Source organism: Stegostoma tigrinum, chromosome 39 (genome assembly GCF_030684315.1).
Source record: "Stegostoma tigrinum isolate sSteTig4 chromosome 39, sSteTig4.hap1, whole genome shotgun sequence".
In the NCBI taxonomy this organism is placed as follows: domain Eukaryota; kingdom Metazoa; phylum Chordata; class Chondrichthyes; order Orectolobiformes; family Stegostomatidae; genus Stegostoma; species Stegostoma tigrinum.
Window position 1 is genome coordinate 7,860,279 of NC_081392.1, and position 24,246 is coordinate 7,884,524.

At 41.5% G+C, this 24,246-nt stretch overlaps 2 protein-coding genes across 5 annotated transcripts in view; both read right to left on the reverse strand.

Annotated features, from left to right (window-relative positions):
• The window catches only part of LOC125447767 (cyclin-dependent kinase-like 1), a 78,188-nt gene extending 76,846 nt beyond the window's left edge, over positions 1-1,342 (reverse strand). For both annotated transcript variants that reach the window (XM_048522462.2, XM_048522461.2), the window contains exon 1: positions 716-1,342. In XM_048522462.2, coding sequence (XP_048378419.2) covers positions 716-883 — 168 coding nt within the window. In that variant the 5' untranslated portion in view covers positions 884-1,342. The remainder of the gene's footprint in view (positions 1-715) is intronic.
• A 1,679-nt stretch (positions 1,343-3,021) lies between these two features.
• The window catches only part of LOC125447837 (mitogen-activated protein kinase kinase kinase kinase 5-like), a 119,403-nt gene continuing 98,178 nt past the window's right edge, over positions 3,022-24,246 (reverse strand). For 2 of the 3 annotated variants that reach the window (XM_048522611.2, XM_048522610.2), the window contains exons 20-32: positions 21,946-21,987; positions 21,014-21,098; positions 20,761-20,840; positions 19,745-19,805; positions 15,981-16,086; positions 15,452-15,510; positions 14,024-14,127; positions 11,957-12,134; positions 9,815-9,883; positions 8,520-8,612; positions 7,608-7,678; positions 4,361-4,416; positions 3,022-3,423 (exon numbers count right to left, since the gene is read on the reverse strand). In XM_048522611.2, coding sequence (XP_048378568.1) covers positions 3,285-3,423; positions 4,361-4,416; positions 7,608-7,678; positions 8,520-8,612; positions 9,815-9,883; positions 11,957-12,134; positions 14,024-14,127; positions 15,452-15,510; positions 15,981-16,086; positions 19,745-19,805; positions 20,761-20,840; positions 21,014-21,098; positions 21,946-21,987 — 1,143 coding nt within the window. In that variant the 3' untranslated portion in view covers positions 3,022-3,284. The remainder of the gene's footprint in view (positions 3,424-4,360; positions 4,417-7,607; positions 7,679-8,519; positions 8,613-9,814; positions 9,884-11,956; positions 12,135-14,023; positions 14,128-15,451; positions 15,511-15,980; positions 16,087-19,744; positions 19,806-20,760; positions 20,841-21,013; positions 21,099-21,945; positions 21,988-24,246) is intronic. The other variant, XM_048522612.2, reaches the window with a different exon arrangement.

Here is a 24,246-nt window from a genome sequence, read left to right on the forward strand (position 1 = left end):
ATCCCTCAGTCCAAAATCATGTGTGCACAATCGCACATTTACTTACTGTTAGTGTGATCTAGTTTTACACAAATTGACTACCCCATTTCCTACTTACAAACAACTACACAAAAGCTTCACTAATCATAAAGTGTTGCAAATTCAACTCCTTTTTATAAACCTTCAAACTTTTTCCGTAAATTATACAAATCCTGACACTGAGATAAAGGAGACATTGGGACAGGTATCCAGAAACTTGGTTGAAAGTGTAAATGTTAAGGAGTCACAAACGTTTTGGGAGGGACTTCCAGAAGAGCCTCAGTAGCCGAAGGCAGTGGTGGAGCAAAAGGAGTGTTTTTTTCTTACAAGAAAGACTTAAGGAAAAGTCGTACATTTCAGACCACCAGGCGCCTGTTTAAAAACCCTTCACAGCCACTGAAGTACTTTTTTGAAGTGTAGTGTTCCAATTTAGGAAATAATTCAGAACTGTAGGAAGACGGTTCTGGGAATGTCACGCAACATTACACACATTGGGAGGGTGCAACAGAGGGAGCATTTGAGCAGGAGAATGAGAATTTTAAAATTGCGTTTTTGTTAGTCCAGGGACCAGTCAGTGCAGATCGCCGAGTACAAGTATGCTGTGTGAACAGGATTTAGGAGAGAGTCCTTTCCGGAAGAACAAATTCTCAATCTCTCTCTGGAAACCAACTAAATATAGCAGTGAACGCAACCTTACCTTTAACATACGGATTTCTCTCAATGCAATCTTCCTTATCAAAGGATCGTCTTCCGACTCCACAAACTTCTTGATGGCCACAATCTGACCCGTGTCCTTGTTCCTGCATCTGAACACCACCCCGTAGGAACCCTCCCCGATTTTACCCAGCTTCTCATACTTCTCCATCTCGCTGACGGAGTCCTAGCTTCTCAAATGCCAGAATCTCCAAAGCAAAGGCTATAAATTTGCCTTTTCTGCTTTTTCTGATTTTTAGCTCAAAATGTTTAAAATTCAATTTTTTTAAATGTTTATCGAGCGCTACCTCACTGACTTCCAGTAATGATAGTTGCTCTCTAGCGTTTTCTCCCTGTCGATCCGCCTTTCTCTATTCTCTGTTGCTGTATTTCCATTCTCCTTTTGTTACTCTCCTGGTTCCTCGTCTTCCTCTCTTGCCCGTCTTTTTCTCTCTCTCTGCGTCTCTTTTACTCTGTTGCTTTTGCATCTATTGCTGTCTGTCTCTCCCTTGAAAGGTAAGTCAACAGGTTTTAACGATCGCTTGGCTAGCGTACCCCACCTCCGTTTGTTCACCCTCACTCCACTCTCCTGTTCTTTCCCCAGGCCCTCCAATTAGCTGTCACCGTAGCCCTATAGCTCCACCTCTCCGAACCCCATCACGATCACGTGCGTCCTGCGCCAGTCTAAGTCCCGCCTCCATTTGTCACCATTGGAAGTTGTGGGCACATGCGACTAACTCTGGGCGTTGATAGGTGACTTAAATTCGTTACATTTTAACATGCAAAATTCAGGGAGTAGAAAATAATCTATGGAACGACGGGAGGACAAGGTTTACCTGGAACCAACGGGCGCGCGGCAAAGTAGGATCTACCCAGGAACAAAGGGCAGGGGGTCAGAAATGATCTGAGGGCAAGAGACGGGGATAACAAAGTGCCGAGCTGGATGAACACAGCAAGCCAAGCAGCATCAGAGGAGCAGGACAGCTGAAACCCAAGCTCAGCTGTCCTGCTCCGTTCATCCAGCTCTACACCTTGTTATCACAGATTCTCCCGCATCTGCAGTTCCTGCTATCCCTGAAACAAGAGACAGGGAATTGGCTTATCTGAGACTGAGCCGTTAGGAAAAGGATTGAACTGGTTAACTACTCAAAATGCGACTGAAGGTAGAAAAGCTCACCCGTTGAGTTGTTTCAGCAAATTGGCCTTATGGAAATTCCAAAACCGAGAAGGTTCGCCCAGACAGGCACTGTGCGTCCGAAATGTGCAGAGGTGAAGCTGACGTGTCTAACACAGCTCACTAACCTCCAAACAACTTACCTTCCCAACCTTTTAAACACCAACCGTTCTGCAGCTTTGGAGAGTCTGTAGATGGTATCAGCTGTCTTGGCATTAATCTAATTGGAATTGAAACATGTTTTTCCTCGATTCTGAGGGACGCCTAAGAAGAACTGTAGACAAACTCATCCTGGGTAATAAAATGTGAGGCTGGATGAACACAGCAGGCCAAGCAGCATCTCAGGAGCACAAAAGCTGACGTTTCGGGCCTAGACCCAATCTCCAGCATCTGCAGTTCCCATTATCTCTCATCCTGGGTCTCTGTTTTTCACATAATAATAAGGCTGCTTACTGTGAATGGCTGTTCCACTTAAGAATCTTACCCCTATCAGATTCCCAGTGTGAGGCTGCTTTTAAGTATTTGGCCCTCTGTTTTCCTTTCGTACACTCAATCAGTTGATAAGTATTGTAAACTGGATGAAATAATCGATTAGTAGATTGCTCACAAACACTAACAAATTCTATTCACTCATTTACACAACAAATGAACATCCATTCTGATATTTCCCAAAACGTTCCTGTTTCAGTGAAGCAGGAATCTGAATCCAGCACAGGTACACCTACATTGACTGACGCCACTACCAGCTGAAGTTCAAGCGGCCAGAGGCTGACCAAGAAAGTATTGGATTAGTCCAATCTGAAGGTCATAAAGGCAAGGACAAGATTTTCAGCAGCAGATGAGGTGAGGTGGAGGTCAAGGCAAATGTAAGCAGACTTAGAAGTAGGGAGGATGTGAACAGCAAATACACCTAGTAGTCAAGTAATAGTTCAACCTAATTGTTGAAAATGGTCAGGTTCGGGAAAAGAATTGTTGATTGTGGTGTGTATTGGGCGTGCCTTTCTGATTGGCATATCCTAATGCATTGGGTATGTCTGTTTAATTGATTGTATGCACTCTCTGGCGCAACTGACTAAACCGTAGATTGAAGTCAAAGCACAGAAGAAAGGCATACTGTATCATGTCAAATAAATTTATTTATTTATAGAATACCATCAATTAATTCATTCAATTCTCAATTCTACTTTAGAATATTCGTCATTCAAACTTTACATGCTGTTGAATTAGTAGATGTTACTATAATACAAGGACACACATTCCAAAAGTGTAATCCAGATTCAGCAGTCAAGGACCACACCCACACCCAACATTTTATGCAGAGAGGTCAATAATATTAAATATCCCCTCTTTTAAGCCTTGTCCTGCTGACAAAGCTCCTGTTTTGCCCATGGGAACGGTTTCACTGCCAGGCTGTGGCCCCATCTGACTGTACGCCTCCCATCCTGCATAAGGGATTCTCTGGCACTTGCATGATATAGAGGTTGCTGTGGGAGGTGGGGTCATCGGCCAGTTTAGTTTCAAAGACCACCAGTCTGCAGCTTTAAAAAAAGACACAACATAACAATGTCAAGATGTTACTTTCCCTTGAAAGAGATCCTCCTAATAGCTAAAACTGACTGTGATGTTAGCCACTTAATTGAAATATTTTTGAGTGTGCTAAGCTCCAGACCTCCCCAAAATCTGATGCTTGCCCCACATCACTTCTAGAAGGTTTCAGGTACATTCATTCCATTTTGGCATCCACTTATACATACCCCAAGTTATTGTTCTTCATGTGCTAACATGAACAGTGGGTTCTAGGAAACTATTGGACCACCAGCAAATCTGATTAGTTATCTGGAAATTCAGTGCTTCTCTATTCATTCCCTGCAATGCATTGAATTTTAATTGCCCTCCCCTTCCCTATTTATTCCCTTTGTACAGAATCCTGATGTACAAAATTCTAGATGGATTGAACTGTTACCCATTAATTGCATTGTACAGGATCCCAAAATAAGCCAAATCTCATCTCATTTAGTCCCACAGAATCCCAATCAATTAAAATGCTTCACATTCCCTCCTATTCTCTCCCATCCGACAGGATCTGTTGGATCAAGATACTTGCTATTTATTCATTTCCACAATATACAATTTTTAAACCAAATGAGCTGTTCTCTGAAACAAAGTGTGGACCTGGATAAACACAGCAGACTTAGCAGCACAAAAGCTGACATTTTGGGCCTAGACCCTTCTGGTTGCAGTTTTAGTGATCTATGATACAGATTAAGCACCCTCAACCTTTGCCAACTGCTACAGGAATACAACAGTTTATCAAACTGTCTTATGGCTTAGGTTGGTTCTATCTGGATGGCCCCAAGGGCTGTTTTATCTGGAATTACAGAAATGACAAGGTCCATAAAATCAAGGTTTTCCAAAGGTCACATAGCAAAGTAATGTGATTCAGTGCATGACATGACTACTTTTGGAGATTCTTACCTGTCAGCTCCCAAAAAACGATAAAGTCGACTGTGTTCTGTTTTCTCCTCAAAAATCTGTAAATAAATAGGAATATTGCTTGAGTCATTTTTCTGATCATTTCTGAACTGAATAATTTCTGAACAGAACTGAATATTATCAAATCACAAATAATACTATTAATTAATACTTGTGTTATCAACTCCATTCACCTCTCTTCACCTGATACTCTCCCCTGATCTATACACTCCCTGTTCTTCTCTCCACCCAACTGTCTCCCCTGTACCTCTCTCTCTAGCCAGTCATCTCCCTAGCCTATTTCTGACTCATGCTCCACCCATCCTCTTGCTACCCAACTCTCATCCTGTCCATTCAATTTGCCTTTTTTCCAGATATCCTCTATTCACCCCACCTTCTCTGCATTCATTGCTCTCTTCTTTCCAGTTCATTTCTTCAAACCTTTCTTTCCCCATATCCACAGCCTCTCCCACTGCTGGTCCAACTTCTCCCCCATCCTCACCACACCACTGTCCCTCACAATTGACTTGTCTCTTCTGCTGTGACAGTTTGTTATGACTAAACAGCCTGTGTTCATACACTGAATCTGTACATGATTTTATGTCAGTGAATACACCTGATTACGGATGGTGACATAAATGTCTTAGCTGGATTTCCTTCTGTGAGTGCTCATGCTCACTAGACTTTCAAATCATAAAATTCTAAATGAGTGAAAACTGGAAGGTGAAACCTCGTTTGTTTCGATAGCAAACACTCACAAATGACAAAGCTCTTGATGAACAAGAAGCTTCCACACAAACTTCTATGAACATACAGAACAAATAATTGTCTGGCCCTGGTAAAATCCATAGCACCAAAAGTGTAAATGGTAAAACGGAGGTTTATCTGCTACCTTGCCTCCCTTCTACGGAGCTGGACTTCACTGGAACTGAAGGAGGACTTTCAGCCTATTCCACTATTCAATGAGAATATGGCTGATTTGTACCCCAACTCCATTTACTACACTTGATTCTATATCTCACATTACCCCACCTAAAATAATCTATGAATTTCAGTTTTAATCTTTAAACACTTCCCTAGCGTCAACAGCACTTTTGAGGACGGAATTCATATTTCATCAATATTTTGTATGAAGAATTGCTTTCTGATACCATTCTGAATGACCAAGGTCTAATCCTAAATTTATATCCCCTTGTTTTGGACTCCCTCATTGCATGAAATGGTTTCTCTTAGTCTTAATTATGAAATTCATTGATCATCTTTAAACATTGCAGTTTTTCACTGTTAATCTCCTTTGATCAACAGATTAGATTCCCTACAGTGTGGAGACAGACCCTTTGGCCCAACAAGTCCATACCATCCCTTAAAGCATCCCACCCAGACCCAATCCCTAAAACCCACACACCCCTGAACACAATGGGCAATTTAGCATGGCCAATCCACCTAACCTGCACATCTTTGGACTGTGGAAGGAAAGCGGAGCACCCGGAGGAAACCCATGTAGACACGGGGAGAATGTGCAGACTCCACACAGACAGTTGCCCGAGGCTGGAATCGAACCTGGGGCCCTGGTGCTGTGAGGCTGCAGTGCTAACCACTGAGCCACCCCCAAGAATTCCAAGGTTCCTCTTGTGATGCAGTGGTAATGTACCTACCCCTGGACCAAGAGACTCAGGTTCAAGTGCTCCAGGGGGTAACATCTCTGAACAGGTTGATTAGGGAAAATAGCTCAACAGAATTCCAGCCTAATGTAATCAACATGTGTGCATAACCTTTAAGCTCCTTCACACTTACTAAGACTTCCCCTATCACAAAGCATTCTTCAATTTTTGCAGTAATTTTTTTTCTTCAAACCTGTACCTGGAAATTTCTTTCACATCCTAATCTCTTTATGTGAAGAAGCACTTCCCAATATCAGTACTTTAAGTCACCTTGTCTGGATTGAGCGCCTATTCCTATTTCTACTTCCTCAGTTTCATGTAAATATATAGTTGGTTAACTTTTTCTTTAAAAAACTCATTAAAAGATTTCAAAAGGTATTATCAATTAGAATTGTGGAAAATAGAGTAATGTGGGGAAATGTGAAATTATCCACATTGATAATGAAAATTAAGAAAAAGACAAAACGTCTTCTAATGGTGAAAAATGATTACATTTTGTTGTTCAAAGGGATTTGGACCTTGTACACAAACCATTGAAATTTAATATGCAGACATAGCAAGCAATTGGGAACGTGAATGGAGTGTTGGCCTGAAATTAAGTTTGGCGTCCATTGAGGGGATGTGGGAGCTGGAAGAAGACAGAAACCAGTTCTGGAGGTTGATTTTAAAAGGCTGGCATTACAAGGCATGCCCTTGCCTCGCAGAATGGTGCAAGCAGGTGAGCACAGGGCCAGCAGTCCACACAAGTAGCCAAATTCTCCCTCAAGTACTCCAGCTGTTCTGCTCAAGTGATGAAAACTTTGTGACACTGAGCACATCTTTTGACTAAAAACAGAATATGTTGGAACTACGCAGCAGATCTGCCAGCATCTGTGAAGAGAAAAGCTGTGTTAATATTTCAAGTCTAGTGTGATTCTTCTGCTGTCCCATGTTTCGAGTTCTACGTACACAGTTTTGGTTCTCTTCCCCAAGGAAGGATATATTCGTTTTAAGGACAGTACATTGATTCATTGAATCAAAGCGTTGTTCTATGAGAAGAGATTGACTAGAATGGCCCTATATTCTATGACATTATGAAGAATAAAATGTATAAAATTCTTTAGAAGCTTGATAAGCTAAATGCGGGGAGGCTGTTTCTCCTGGCTGATATACAGCTAGAAGTCACAGTCTAAGAATAAGGAGTAAGCCATTTTGGACTGAATTATGGAGAATGCTAATTCATATTTGGAATTCGTTACTTTCAAGGGCTGTGGATGCTCAATTGCTGAGTATATTCAAGACTGAGATTATTTGATTTATAGGTACAAAGAGATATAGGGATAAGGTGGAAGAATGGAATAAATTAGAAAGATCCCTATGTTGTATTCACTGTAAAATAAGCTCACTGTTTAGATCAGATTGGAAGCTTTTGTCAAAGAACTTGCACAGGCATGATGGTCTCCTTTTGTGCACCACACTTCTAAAAATTGCCTCCCAATTAAGTCCTTTGCAGGCTCTAACATTGAGAATCAGTTTCCATTAAGCGAATGTCTTCCATTCTCCCTTGTGATCCACATGTTGCTTAGCAATTGAAACAGAACTGTACTTACTTCACAGGATCTGAAACTCTTCCGCTGCATCCCATGTTTCCAAAATCCCAGGACGCTGTCAGAGAAGCAGACTGGATGAGGGAAAAGAAAGCACATACAGTATAAATACTTACAGATTATGTGTGGTACTACTCACTGTGAGCTGCATAAAATTTACATCACAGACACAGGTCCTTCAGCCCAACTAGCATGTTGATGCTTATGGTCCACGTGAATCTCCTCTCATATCTTTCTACTTCTTACCTAATTTCTTCTCACTGTATCAATACTTTTAACCTCAATTACTTACTGTGGGACCAAATTAGAGCAATGGAGGCAATTTAAGTGTGGCTGGGAAATTGTTATAGTAGAAGTAAATGCTACATTTAAAGGATGCATAGACTATGTGTAAAACTGTTTAATATTTTAGTACTACGTTTAAACTCATCCATTCTAACTCTATATTTAATTATTAATATTATAAGTTCCAACATCTGTGCTTGATGGGGTAAAATAATTTATAATGGAAAATTTTCAGGGCACCACTGCTAAGACTTTTAATGTGTATCTGAAAGCAATATTTCCTGTAAGCTGCATCTGTGCAACAACAATGAAAGTATTATGCAGGTCACTCACAACCTTGTTCACTTTAAGACAATGTACTCTGTATAATTACACAATGTGAAGGTACTACGCACAGAAGTAAATAGGCAGTGCACAACAAAGTTGAAGGGACCATTGCCCCTGAGTATTAAGTGGGATAGCGTATAAGGGAAGCTTTACATTGTATTTAACTCATGCATTGATATACTTGGTATCCAAGGTGGAAAATCTCCATTTTCAAGCACTCGCATTTCCTCAAAACTAATCCTGAAAAGCACAAACTTATAAAAGCTAAAGCAGTCAAATCTCAAATAACTTGTAACTCCTTACCAACTGATTCCACTGGGACATCAAACATCACCTCTGGGACCAGCTCCTTATTCAACTTGAGGTATCCGTGAATATTTACAATTTTTATATTTTCTGTTGAAAGAAAATAAGCTTCTTAAATTAATTGAGAAGGCCCAGTTCTTGCTTAGTGAAATTCTGGCATCTGACTCTGAGGTTGGATAGGTAGAAGGGGGTACATCTATCTGCTTGATTGATCCTACAGTGACTACTCCATCTGTCCTGGGGTCAGCCTCATTGCTATGCTGTAAGTCTATCTCAGGTTCTACAGCTTCTGGGAGCCTGAGGTAGAGTTTGGCCAGACTAGCAGAGATAGACATGGGAGGATGCCTGTGATGATAAAATTTACAATTCTATGGTGGCTGACACTTTGTGAGGAGGGGAGAGAAATTTAACATTTAAAATGTGAACTATCTCCTGTTAGCCTTTGTGCACCACTAAGATGCTGCAGTTACGAAGACCCACAGTTGCTATGGTGATGATAAAAAAAGTGATGTGATGTCATACTATCGTTGCCCACTTTAAATATGTCCGCCCATATTTGGTTAGCACTTTTACTGGCTGCTGTCATTTCTGGTGCAAAATTCCAGGAAAAATGGCAGTTGCTGACAGTAAAGCCAGCCCTCCTTGACCCCATCACCATCCTGATTTCTTAAATGTGACAGGGAGCTATTTAACAGTTCACCCTCTAGCAGAGGGATTTGTTTGTTAAATTCTTCCCTCACTGCAAGCTGTGGAGAGTCTCCCTCACACAAGCCTACAAAATTCTCTCAGTAGGGTCTGCTGAGAGTCTCCCTCTGAGGGGCCTGCGGAGAGTCACTCTCCAAAGGGGACTGTGGAGGTCTCCCTTGGAGGGGTTGGCCAGTCGCACTGCATGGAGTGATCCTTCAAGGGACCTGTAGGGACTCACCCACTGAGAGGCTTGTAGCTTGAACCAAATTGCTAGAAGTACCAAATAAGCCACAAACTCAATGGGCTAGACATGCTAAACACCCAGGCGTAAAGCTGGTAGATTAGCTGCTCATTTTCTACCTGTCCTCTGGAATTAAAATTGGCTGGTTGCTATGTACAGACAGATAATTGTAATATCAATATTTACATCCAGTTGGTATATCTATCCAAGTGAGCTGCTTGAAATTGGCTGGTATATCTATCCAAGTGAGCTGCTTGAAATTGGCTATCTCCCTACTTCCTGTTGTTCATGAAATATTGATCTATTCTGGTAACCACAGACAGCCCTCAAACTGAATCGAGCAAGTGCAGGTGTTTATACTTACGGCCGATACACACAAGTACCAAGTCGTCGTCCAGTTGACTCACGTGAACAAACTCCTCCTGCAGAGATGCTACAGTGAGAAACCTTAGTGTTACTTCAACTGATTTACATTCGAAGAAATATCCAAAAAGCAAAAGGATTGTCTCTTCAACCTTACCTCAGCATCATTCCCCGTAAAGCTATCTTAAGTTATTTTAAAAAGATACGTTTTTAAATTCACAACAAGTGTCCATCACATTCTAGGCTAGCATTTATTGTCCATCTCTAAACAAAGTTGTGGTGAACTCCCTTCTTGAACCACTGCTGTTTATGTAGTGTTTGTGCATTCACAGTGCTGTTAGGGAAAAATTCCAAGATTTTGATCATGTGACAGTGAAGGAATGATGATATATCTCTAGGTCTGGATGGTATATGACTTGGAGGGGAGCTTACAGTTGTTGGTCTTCCTACGCTTATCCATCTAGCTATAGAAATGGATTTGGAAACAATAAACACGATGCTGTCACAGTTCATAGTAGAAACAGGTGAAAGGACTCATCTGGGAGCACCAGGTTGGCAGACCAAGGGCCGGATTTTTAATGCCTACTGTTTAATCTAACACAGAGCCTGGTGGGCTTTCAAAGATTTCACTGGAATGAAGCCTGTCCAAGATCTGTCACAGGCATGTGCTCTGCCAAATTAATACCAAGAAGATGAAGACAAGTATTCACCCTAATCTTTCTTTGCAATTTAATTGCTGGCATTAGTTACACTGTTTAAAATAAAGAGATTCACATCTCCATTGAAGGTGCAGTTAGCCGAACAACAACTAATACCCAGATGTTGAAACTCAACAAACGTTTTCTTCCCTTGGAGTCAGTGAATAATTATATTATGATGGGAAATTTGTTCTCAGAGTGTGTGAAACACTGATGAGGCAATATTTGCTGTCAACTTCAAGCTGTTCTGAGCCAAGAGAGACCCATATACCAAGGATGCGGACCGTGGCCAAAATGGGTTCACATGGGGGGCTTGTTCTGGATTCCTGCATGTCTTCTACAATCTTGTCTGTGTCTGGGTGACTCTGAAGAAGGAACAGGCAGCATCCACCAGTGTACTTGAGAGCTTCCAAGACTACTGAGAATCAGAAGGACTGGAGTGCGAAATGCACACCTAGACCAATACTATTATGTATTTTTGTTAGTTTCCCTTGATTGTTTTCTCTTATGGGTATTTTTACTTTTGCAGCCTTCAAAAGATCGCTTTTTTCACAGAAATAGATTTACCACCTTGGGCACTTGAGCAGAAATTCTCCCCATGATATCATGAAGTTCGATGCAATAACACTGTGAATAGGAATATCACACAGAATCCACAGCAAACACTCATGATGTCACACATGGTTATTATCTGTATTAGCTAAGCAAGAGACAACTAGATTTATGGAGCACCGGTCATGCTGTGGATTTTCAACTAATGACGTTTGGATAGCCAGCATAAAAACAAGTCGGCTACTACATTTAGCAAGCGCAGAGTCTTCAGGTGTCATAGAATCAGAAAGCAAAGAGGTTTACAGCAAGGAAACAGACCCTTTGGTCCAAATCATCCATGCTGACCAGATATCATAAATTAATCTAGTCCCATTAGCCAGAATTTGGCCCATATCCCTCTGAACCCTTCCTATTCATATACCCATCTAGATAACTTTTAAATGTTGTCGTTTTCCAGCCTCCACCACTTCTTCTGGCAGGTCATTCCATACACACACCAACCTCTGCATGAAAAGGTTGCCCCTTAGGTCCCTTTTAAATCTTTCCCCTCTCACCATAAACCTATGCTCTCTAGTTTTGGATTCCCCCACCCTGGGGAAAAGATCTTGTCTATTTACCCTATCCAAGCCCCTCATGATTTTACAAACTTCTACAAGGTCATGCTTCAGCCTCCGATGCTCCAGGGAAAATAGCCCCTCCCTATAGCTCAAACCCTCCAAACCTAGCAATATCCTTGTAAATCTTTTCAAGTTTCACAACATCCTTCCTACTAGGAAGGAGATAAATATATTGCACCTAGTGTATCAGAAAATGCCGTAGGCACATGCTCTGGGCCTTGATGTGTAGAGATGGAACTTGACATTTTTTTCTTAGTACTTGTAACAGTAACTCACCTGTTCCCAAATCTGTGAACCAGGATGAGGAAGAATTGAGATTTATTGTCTGGAACTCTACAGCCTTGCCGGAGGAATGTTTTGTGCTGACCCCAACACACACCATTGGATACTCCTGACCTGGAACCACTAGCGTTTCCAAAATTCGAAGTGGATTCGGCAGTGGAAAGTCAAAGTGCTAGAACATAAAAGGGGGCAAAGTCAAAGGCAGCTAAAGGAGAGGTCCAACGTCAGCAACTTAACTTTGAATGATGTTGATTGAGAGGTAAGTATTGACCAGGGTATCAGGGAAAATTTCACTACTTTTCTTTGGACTAATACCCATGGGGTCTTTTGCATCCAGATGAGAGGATAACCAGAGCTACAGCTTATCAACCATCTCAAAGATGGCACCTCTCGCAGCACATCGTTCCCTCAATACTGCACTGGAGTCTCAGCCTAGATTTTGTGCAGAATCCTCTTGTATGGGACTTGAATCCACCACCTTTTGACTCAGGCACAAGAGTCACAGCTAGCATCTTACTTAGAGCTCCAGAACTTTTTTGCAATTCCAGGGCAGCTTCCCAAAGACATGATACTTCATCCCCATCCACTAAATGACATCTCCTCGAAGAAGAGGAGGGAAGGAATAAATTGCCGAGAGGTTCTTCTATGCTCGAGCAAGTAAGAGTAGGGGATTATGACTCAATCCTTCACTTTTTAAAAAGCATACTATACCCATGATGTCTAGACTGAGAACAGGAAGCCCTTTTCCCTTCACAAACGCTGATACAGAATTAGGAATGTGACATAAGTCTTTGGCATTAATTGGACATAGGTTGTACAATGGATCAGACCTCTTGCCTTCTACCTACTGGCACAGGGCTTCAGCTTAGTTCAGACAAATGAGACAAGAAGTGTTCTGTCAGCCAGATGCTATGGGAAATTATTCTGGCCTGTGTCATCCTACTCCCTCAAGAACCAAAACAACGCCCAGCCGTCCTGAAATCAGTCATCTGACTTAGATATTTAGGAATGGCAGGAACCATTTAGTTCCTCAAGACTATTCCACTAATCAGAGAAATCAAAGTCAATCCTACTCCAAATGCCAACCTTGGCTCCATATCTCTTGGCTACCAAAAAATGGATCTCAGAATTAAAATGATCATTGAGCCAGTATTTACTGCTTTCTTACCAGAGAGAGTTCCACACAAATTAGCATTTGTGTTGTATGTTTATTTCCTCCTGCATGACTTCATCACAGACCCCCTACAGTGAAAAATGTGTCTATCCTATATCAAGTCCTTTCAAAGTTCTACACACCTCAGTCAAATCACTTAACTGTCTACATTCTATGGAGTACAAGCCCGGTCTTTATAATTTCCTCTTGCAATTTAGCTTAGAGCCCTGATGAATTTCTGGAGAAACTACACTACTACATTGTCATACAGCTGGCATCCAAACTGGATAAAGTGATGCTTTGAAGTAGAGACTAAGGCACATAGCACAGAATCAGTCTCACACTATTTATAAGTACGTGTGGACCTAAAATCTCATCCAGTACCATTGTGCAGCTTGGTTAAAAACTTGTGCACCTCCCCAGTTTGGAAGAGGAGTAGGTCATTCACCTCCTTGAGTCAGTTCAACCATTCAATTAGATTGTGGCTGGTTTATACCTTAACATTCCTTGATACTATTTTATTGCCATATACAGTATTTACATTCATTTTTATCTGCTGCTTCCTACCTGATCTGTTAACTTAAGTTAATAAATTTAGTTACCCAGAACTGAAAATTCAAGTGGTTCCAGAGGATGAACAACCTTTTAGGGACCTGAGTTTCAGGTCGCCAGTTGTATTAATACATGCCTCCTGATGTCACTCTTAAATAGCCTTGTTCAAATTTAAGGTTATGATCCCTTGTTTTGAATTCTCACATTAGATAGGCCTGCAAGACTCTGGTTATGAAGAAAATGAAGGTCTTTGGATCTGTCTGACAAGGAATCAACTGATAATTGTTGTGTCTTCAGCTGAATTGCATAACACTGACTTTCAACAAATAATGATGAAGAGGACAGTGAGAACACACCTTAATGAGCATGAACTTATGCATGGGCTCATACCACTGCAAGAGAACGATACTGGATTCCAACGCTCCACAAAGGTAGCAACATCCTGTTGGGGAGTTTCGCACTGTGGAAATAGGATCAGTGTTAATTTCAGCTGAGTGTCACAGTGAGGAGCATGGGGTATATCAGTGTTCCAGTGGGGGATATGGGATATATCATTACCTCAGTGGAGAAATGTAGGATATATCGGCTTTTCAATGACTGATGTTGGGTATGGGTTGATTAGCTCAGTTGGCTGGTCAGCAGGTTTGAATGGCAGAGTGATGCTAACAGCCTGGTTTCAATTCCTATATTGGCTGAGGACACCAGAAGGTCCTGCTTTCTGAACTTCACTGAGGTGTGGTGACCCTCAAATTAAACTTTGTGCATCTCTCTCTCTCTCTAATGAACAAGTGGGACAATAAGGCTTTACTTGCTTTATATCAGTGTTATAGCAGAGGTGTGTTGGTATATCAGTTTTCCAGTGATTTCTTTTTAAAATACATTAATGAAATGTTGGCATCACTGACATTATTGCCCTTCACTGTTTTCCGGAGGGCAGTATAAGAGTGAACCACAATCCTGTGGGTTTAGAGTCACATGCAGGCCAGACCAGGAAAAGATGACAGACTTCCTTCCCTAAAAACCAACAAGGTCACCTTTAGGCAAGTTTTTAATTCTAGATTTTTAAAACTAAATTCAAATTTCACCAGCTGCCAGGGTTTGATTCAAACCACTGTCCCCAGAATATTAGCCCGGAATTCTGGATTACTAGACCAGTGAGATTACCACTGCACCACCACATCCCCCTATTGTGGGGTAGTGTGGTGTTGATTATCATCAGGGTATTGTGGTGTGGGGTATATCCATGTTCTGGAATGAGGTATATTATTGTTTCTGAAAGGATGTGTGGCTACATCAATATTACAGTGAGAAATGTGGGGTATATCAGTCATAAACCAGTGTTATAGTGAAGGACTTTCAATATTATACTGAGGAATGTGAGATATATCAGTATTTCTTATTGAATGGAGGAGTCTACTTGAAAGGCCAAATGTCCTATTTCTGTTCCTAATTTATATGCATGTTCGTGATGGGTATTTTAGTATTACAATGAGAGGTTTGGGAAGTATCAGCATTGTAATGAGTGGACATGCATTGTATCAGTACTATAGCAAGGTGTGTGGATATGTCATTGTTTCAGCAAGGTATGTGCAGTATGTCAGAGTTTTACAATGGGTGACATGAGAAATATATGTGTGTGGGAATGAAGGTATGGGGTGTTGGTGAGTTGAGTGAAATGTTTAGGATTTGGCTTAGCAGATGGGGACTTGTTTGGTGGTTTGAATGTTGAGTCAGAGGATGGATAATTATGTGAGAGATGTAATGTACATGCCTAATTTACTCACCAACAGAACATTTCCTACAGCCTTTGGTGTCTGGAATCTTACTAGTTGTTGCATTCTTCCTGCAGAAGACATACCAACACAAGTATAAGTACAATACCGCTCATCCAGTTACCTACCCTTGCCCATAACTCTGTCCTATCTCATATGGCTGTTTTATTTCCATAGTCATGAAAACTCTGCCAATGGAACTGAATGAAGTAATAAAATAAAGAACTCCTCAAAATGTGTTATTTCACTCAACATGTCAACATTGAGTTAAAGATAACAAAGTGTGAAGCTGGATGAACACAGCAGGCCAAGCAGCATCTCAGGAGCACAAAAGCTGACATTTCAGGCCTAGAAGCTCTCTGATGAAGGGTCTAGGCCCGAAACGTCAGCTTTTGTGCTCCTGAGATGCTGCTTGGCCTACTGTGTTAATCCAGTTTCACACTTTGTTATCCTGGATTCTCCAGCATCTGCAGTTCCCATTAACATTGAGTTAAGGTCTTGGTTAGTTTGGCTTGCCTTACCTGTCAGGTCTGACCCTTACCTAGGCAAAAGTCGGTGTGTTGGTATGTGAACCATTGACCTCTGTTCCTTCTTGGCCTGTTCGTATAGCCCTAGCAGGCTATGAGAGTGTAACTGCAGTGTCTTCCCTGGAAGAACAAGCAAGTCACATTAATGTGGCCCAGCATTGCTTTATGTTAACACCTCAGAGAAAAGTGTGGATCCTCTGCACACCCCAATCACAACAAATGGAAGGAAAGAAGAGACCCTGGATACTGCTAAGAATGGAGAACTTGGTTTGCATATGACCCCCACCAGGAATGAAGGGCTCCTCCCCATAAGAGTGATCAGTCCTTGTTTACTTCTTTTAATCTTCCCCTCCCACAAACACATACGTGCACAATGGATTTCAAATCAGAGCCAGCTCTAATTGGTTAAAAAAACTTATGTTTGATTAACTTGACCAGCTAACTGTGGTACCACTATTTAAGAAAGGTAGTAAGGAAGAGCCAGGGAACTATAGACTGGTGAGCCTGACATCAGTGGTAGGCAAGTTGTTGGAGGGGATCCTGAGGGGCAGGATTTACAAGTATTTGGAAAGGCCAATTAAGGATAATTAGGGATAGTCAACATGGCTTTGTGGAAATCGTGTCTCACCAACTTGATTGAATTTTTTGAAGAAGTAACAAAGAGGGTTGATGAGGGCAGAGCGACGAATGTGATCTGTACGGACTTCATTAAGGTGTTCGACCAGGTTCCACACGATAGATTGGTTAGCAAAGTTAGGTCACATGGAATATGGAGAGAACGAGCTATCTCGATACAGAACTGGCTGTGAGGTCGGAGATGCAGGGTGGTGGTAGAGGGTGGCTTTTCGGACTGGAGGCCTGTGACTAGTGGTGTGCCACTAGGACCTGTGCTGAGTCCACTGCTTTTTGTCATTTATATACATGATTTGGATGTGAACATAGGAGGTATGGTTCGTAAGTTTGCAGATGACACCAAAATTGATGGTGCAGTAAATAGTGAAAAAGGTTACCTCAGAGTACAAAAGGACCTTGATCAGATGGCCCATGGAGTGGTAGTCACAGTTTAATTTAGGTAACTGTGAGGTGCTGCATTTTGGAAAGGCAAATCAGGGCAGGACTTATACAGTCCTACAGAGTGTTGCTGAACAAAGAAACCTGGAAGTGCAGGTTCATAGTTCCTTGAAAGTGGAGTTGCAGGTAGACAGGATAGTGCAGAAAACATTCAGTATGCTTACCTTTATTGGTCAGCACACTGAGTATAGGAGTTGAGAGGTCATGTTGCACCTGTACAGAATAATGGTAAGGCCACTTTTGGAATATTGCATTCAGTGTGGTCCCCCTGCTTTAAGAATGATGCTGTGAAACTTGAAAGAGTTCAGAAAAGATTTATAAGGATGTTGCCAGGGTTGGAGTGTTTGAGCTATGGGGAGAGACTGAATGGATGGGCTATTTTCCCTAGAGAGTTGGAGGGTGAGGGGTGACCTTATCCAAGTCTATAAAATCATGAGAGGCACGGATAGGGTGACTGGCCATGGTATTTTCCCCGGGGTGGGAGAGTCCAAAACTAGAGAGCATAGGATTAAGGTGAGAGGGGAAAGATTTAAAAGGGACCTAAGTTATGACTTTTTCCACGCAGAGGACGGTGTGTGTACGGAATGACGTGCCAGAAGAAATGATGATGGTTGATACAATTACAACATTTAAAATACATCCGGATGGGTATATGAGTAGGAAAGGTTCAGAGGGATATGGGCCAAATTCTGGCAAGTGGGACTAGATCCATTTAGGATAAATGGTCGGCATGGAAGAATTGGACCGTAGGGCCTGTTTCCATGCTGTACAGCTCCATGACTCTGTGACTATATGACTAGTTCTTTGATGAAGTAAACGGAGAGGTTTGGTGACGGTAGTATGATGACCGATGGTAAAAAAAATGGATTTTCAAGATTGCCACAAAATACAGCTGCCAACAAAATGAAATCCTATGGGTCTAAGAAACAGTGACTGTGGGGGTATGAACTTGCATCAGCGGAAAGCAGAATACAGTGGTGAATAGTATTAGACTGGAGAGCGGTATATAATGTCCCCCCAAAAGCCAGTGTTAGGATTATTACTCTTATTGATGTACACTAATGACTTTGACCTGGGTATTTGGAGCATAATTTCAAAGGTTGATGACACATCACAACTGAATTATACTAGGTAGTAAGGAGGAGAGAAATAAACTGGAAGAAATCGTAGACTGGTGATGTGGGCAAAGATATTGCTGATCTAATTTAATGCAGGAAAATTATGAGATGGTAGTTGTTTTGTTGAAAGAATGAGGTGAACGAATATGAACTAAACGATGAAATGTTATAAGAGGGTGCAGTGATAGAGCCCTGGAGCAATAATACACAAATCTTTGAACATAAGGAACAGGAGCAGCCATAAGCCATTCAGCCTTTTTGCCCTGATCCACCGTTCAGTGAGATCATGACTAATCTTTAGTTCAGTGCTGTTTTGCTCTGATATCCTTTGATTTTTTAAAAATATGTGGAAATCTATTGATCACTTGGAGTTGGTAGGAAAGTTGTAAAGACTGTTAATAAAACGTTTGGGATCTTCAGCTTTTCAAGTAGGGATATCAAAACAAAGAAGTTATGCTAAATGCCTATAAAAGTTAGTCAGAAAGAAAAAGGTATGGTATAAAGACAACAGTTTCCCCATCAACATCAGTAAAATGAAGGAGCTGGTCATTAACTTCAGGAAGTGGAGTGGAAGCCACACCCCTGTCTATATCAATTGTGGTGAGGCGAAGATGATATAATTTTGAATCCAATAAAAATTTGGAATTAAGAATCTAATGATGACCACTAATCCATTGTCAAAAAAAACCTGTCTGGTTCACTAATGCCTTTTAGAGAAGGAAACTGCCATCCTCGTCTGGTGTGGCCTACACGTGACTTCAGACCCACAGCAACATGGTTGACACTCAACTATCTTCTGGGCAGTTAGAGATGGGCAATACATGCTGGCCTAGCCAGAAATACCCTCATCCAATACTGTTAGGGAGTTCCAGTTTTTGACCAAGTGACAGTGAAACAATAGCAATATATTTCCATGTCAGGAAAATGAGAGGATTGAAAGGTGACTGGCAGATGGCGGTCTTCGTATGCATTTGTTGTCCTTTTCTTTTAGGTGGTAGATGTGTATTTGCTGGTAATGCCATTAGTTGTCAAGGTACAGTGGTTAGATTCTCCATAGTTGGAGATGATAACTGTTGAGCATAATGATCTCCATTTGTACACAGACCTTTTAAAAATTCATTCATGGGATAAAGGCATTGCCACCTAGGTTGAGTATTTGTTGATCATCTTTAATCATCCAGAAGCCATTAAGAGTCAACTTCTGGAAATATCTATAGGCCACGTCAGGTAAAGATGGCAAATTTCCCTCCCTAAATGACATTAGTGAACCAGATGAAATTTTTTTTTAATGATAATCAACGTTGTTGCAAGATTGCTGTTTGGCCAGGTCTTCATTCCAATTTTTTAAAAAATTCAGATTTTATTTGCCATTATTTGAAGCTATGTCTATAGAACATTAACTTTAGGTCCTGGCGTACTAACTCAATGACATTACTACTACACCACTATCTTGCCAGCTGCTCCTTATGAATCTGAATTACGTTGGTTAATTTGTTAATGATGCATGAGGTTTTGAGAGTGAACACAACTCATATTATAGTCCAGTTTCCCACAGTTTGTCTGAGGCTTCAGTGTGAGACTTTTCTTACCTGAGATGCTGATTAACACGTTACTGATGACATAAACCCAAGTGCAGCGGCCTGGATACAACTGAGAAACAAGAAACCGGAGTTCAACTAACAGCAAGAGTCCACTTAAGCAAAATTATTACATGAGAGGTAACTTGTGTTGGCACGGTGGCTTAGTGATTGGCACTGCTGCCTTACAGTGCCAGGGATCTAGGTTCAATTCCACCCTTCGGCGACTGTCTGTGTGGAGTTTGCACATTCTCCTCGTGTCTGTGTGGGTTTCTGCCGGGTGTTCTGGTTTCCCACGCACAGTCTAAAGATGTGTCAATTAGGTGGATTGGCCATGCTAAATTGCCCATAGTGTTCAGGGATGTGTGGGTTAGGTGAACGTGCCATGGGAAATGAAGGGGTTAAGGGGATCGGTCTGGGCGGGATACTTTCAGAGGATTGGTGTGGACGTGTTGGGCTGAATGGCCTGTTTCCACACTATAAGGAAACTTGTAAATGAGTAATATATACATATAAGTTAGTACCAGCTGCAGATAACATATGGCAAACGAGTAACAAGTAGATACAGGTAGCTCATACATACTAGTAAATAAACAGACACAGGTAATACAGGGGTTACAAGGACACAGGTAACACAGCAACATGAAGTGCATAGAGGTAACTCAAACACAAATAATGCACACAGAGGTTAGACAAATGTGGGGAAACAGGCATATTGTTAACGCATGTACACACACCAGTAAAATGCAAACAGATAAATGATACACAAACAATAGCATATTTAGGTAATGTGTGTATAAGGTAGCGTGTGTTAGCAGGCCACAAAAATGGCATTTTACAATGCAGTGGTAACATGGACATAGTTTAAATGCAGACATTTGTACACAGATAACACAAAAAGCACACGTTTAATACTCAGATACAAGTATGCATGCACACCCATGTGACTGAATATATCATTTATTGATAATATTAGTGTGTGTTTTACACGTGTAAATGAGGCAGTAAGTACACTGATCTGACTTTACCTGTTCTAGAATGGCTTCCTGCAGTTCATTTAGATTTAGGGTATAAATCCCTTCCTCAGATCCCAATATCAGGTGCTTGGCTAAAAAATAAAAATCAATTAGAGCTCAACAGCATTACTGAACTTTACAACTTCAGCTAATTCAATGTAAGTCACTGTTACTCTTAACATTGCTGTAATGTTAGCCTATTACTCGTTGTCACTGCCGGTACTGTTATAATATGTCAGTCTATGCAGAAACGATGAGCAGCTACCTTTGGTGTTGGGATGTATCCATGATGTTACACAGTTAATCTTCAGTGGACAGCCGTTAAACACTTTCACTAATGGAACTTCCACCTGAAACAAACAATTTCCAGGTTAGACAGGGAGGGGGTCAACAGGAAAGAATCATTTTATTTGAAGGTGGGTGTTAGATTAGATATCTAATTGGATTCAAAGTTACCAATCACATCCTGTACAAATCAGAGAGAACTAGACCAACCCAGTTTAGACGATAAATGTGGCAGGGATCAAGGGTCAAACAGAGACCCTAAGTGTTGGACAGTGTCCTCCCTGGTGGAACAGATCAAAGCTTGAGCAGCTGACATTGCTGATTGAGTGATAACAGTTGCTGATGTTTCAGTTGCAACACATTGACTTCATCTAGCCTGACGTAAAGGGCTCAAAATACATACCCCCATCATACCCAACAGGGGCTGAGTCAAACCATGGATACCACAATTTAGTCCCATAGGGGAAGTGGACCAAACTCACAGACATCTTCACCAACCTGTTCCTAAAGGGGAGTGGACCTAATCCACAGATTCAACACCTGTCACCTCACCCCCAACCAACAATTCCAGACCTCACCACAGTAATGCCAACCATTCAGACCCTGACCCATGACCTTCTTACACAGGGATAACCTCACCCCACCAATCTCAGAGAGGAATGAGATCTTCCTTCTCCTGCTCTCCTCTACAAAGGATTGAGACCCTGACCATCCCCTCTGCGCGGCAGTGAGACACTCTCCTTTACCATGTTCCCCACCCACACACACACACACACACACACACACACACACACAGAGGAGTGAGTTTCCCCTTCTCAGCCTCCTATTCTACTCACAGCATTACTCCTCCCCCCAACTCAACAACATTCTATGCAAAAGCCCATGGACACGGTGTTTCTGAATGTCACTCACCTGCACTCTTTGAACTGAGGGGACATCAGTGTCAGAAGGTACCTGGGAGACGAAAACATTCTCATTGACAGTGTACACCTAAACTCTCCCTTTCCACAGCAGCACAGCCCACCCTCCTCCCCATATCCACCCTCCCACCCCATAACTTTACATTCTCCTCTGAAAATGATGCCACTGAGAGGAAGTCCAATACAGGAAAGTGAGACTTTCCAGGCTCATGGTCTCCATCGAAAGATCTTGAGCAGGAATAGATATGAAACTTTGAGCTTATTAGTGCCCCATCCTGACCGGGGACAAATGGCTGTGTGATCTTGGCAAAGCCAATGAGACTAAAGCCTCACTGTAAGAAAGAATGAAGAACTTGCATTTCTGTAGGACCTTTTGTGATCCCAAAACATCACGAAGCTATTTATAAAGAGTAAGCTACTTGTGAAGCATATTTACTGTTGTGGAAAACACATTAACCAATTTTCAAAGAGTAAGATCCCATAATTAAATAATGACTCGATTGGCTGTCGTTAGTCATGTCGGATTACAGATCAGTAGTTGTCTCATAGAGTGACAGTAGGATCCAACTGTCAACAGAATTCACTAATTTACCTCACTGCTATCTGAGGGATTCATCTTTCGTCTTCACATGCATAACAACAGCTAAACCCAGCTGAAGACAATGAATACGTTCTTCAAGTTAGCTTTCCTATATTGTCATTCTTACTCTGAATTCAGAACTTCATTAGTTTAAGCCCTACTCAAGGCTGTTTTGTCTGGTCCTGCACAGTTGGAGGTGCTGTCTTTCAGGAGCGATGTTAAACTGAGGCCCATCCCTCCATCTCATATAGGCAGAAAAATGTATTCTTTGGAAGAGATCAGGAGAGTTTTGCCTGGTGTCCTAACCAGTATTTATTTCTGAACTGTCATCATGAAAAACAGATTATCTATTATTTGTATATTGGCATTGTGATGTACAAATGATCAGATGTTAAAAATTAATTCATCATTGTCGGTAAAAATGTTTTGGGACCTTCTGGGTGTGACAGGTACTAAAGAATTACATATATTTTCTTCTTTCTCACATGCTCACTGTCATGTTTTTCCTAGTTTAAAACACTTTGTGGAAGTGGTAAGGTTATGGGCACCTCACAGCATCTGAACGTTAACAGTTTGTTTTGGATATGGAGACTACTCTGTGCTTGGCATTGAGATTGTCAGCGTAATTTCAAGATCCAACCAACTCTGCATCACATGTTTAATTTCATTATCACTAAATACCTAGCTCCTTGTTTGAACATGCAAATGTAAAACTGTTACTTTAACATTTGCAATTTGCTTATTTTTTTCAAAACAAAACTTTTTCTGATCAATGTGTTCAGTGATGATATTACACACAGGTGGGATTTGAAACCAAGCGAAACCACTGTACCATAAACGAGCCCCTTAAATCTAATCCTGCAGTACCACCAATTGCCAAATGGTTGCGTTGTTGACACGTTACTACTGATGGTGCAGCAACGCCACCAGGCGATGGCTGGCAGAACAGCAATTTCTTATTAAGGTTTCAATGAAACATGTCCTCATACTCATAGCCAATGAAGGGAAATTCCCAGGAAAATATTTCTAGTGTGGAAGTAACTTTGTAAAGTATTTCAAAGGTGCTTAAAGAAAAAAATTCAAAACAACTCAGTGTTTTTAACCCCAGCACGTCTGGACTGAAACAGGGTGAAGAGGCAATGCAGAAAGCACCGAAAGCAGTGAGGTGATAGTGAATTGCCACCAAAATTGCCCCAAGCTCCTTAGAAAATTCAATTATGGGGCAACCAGTTGAAAAGTCATCCTCTATGAGTAGAATGAACAGAATTAGGAAGATCTGTTCCTCCAATTATAGATATTTTCAGTTTTCAGCTGATGCATGCAGGGGCAGTCAAGAGAGAGGGCCGTCTTGTGGGTCTGCTCCTGGGCCTGGCCAAAGAAGCTATTAACAGGCTCAGACAGCGGGCTGTAGATGGGTTCATTGTTCCTTATTTGGCCCTGTTTTGGGGTTACATGCACATTCGGGTGCCCCTGGGGAGAGAGCATGCTGTGTTCACCAGCCTTTAGAGATCAGCGGACATTGCACTGGCTGGGGTGCGTCATCACTCCAGATGATGTTATTTTAATTTAGTAAGTTTCCATTTGACTGTTAACCCGTTTTTTTTTCATACAGTGCCCCAGCTCTTTTTGTTTTACTTTCTCATTAGAAGAATACAGAGATCTTTATTCTGTGCAACCCAATCTGTCCTTGTCCTGAAAGGGTTTGATAGGGAG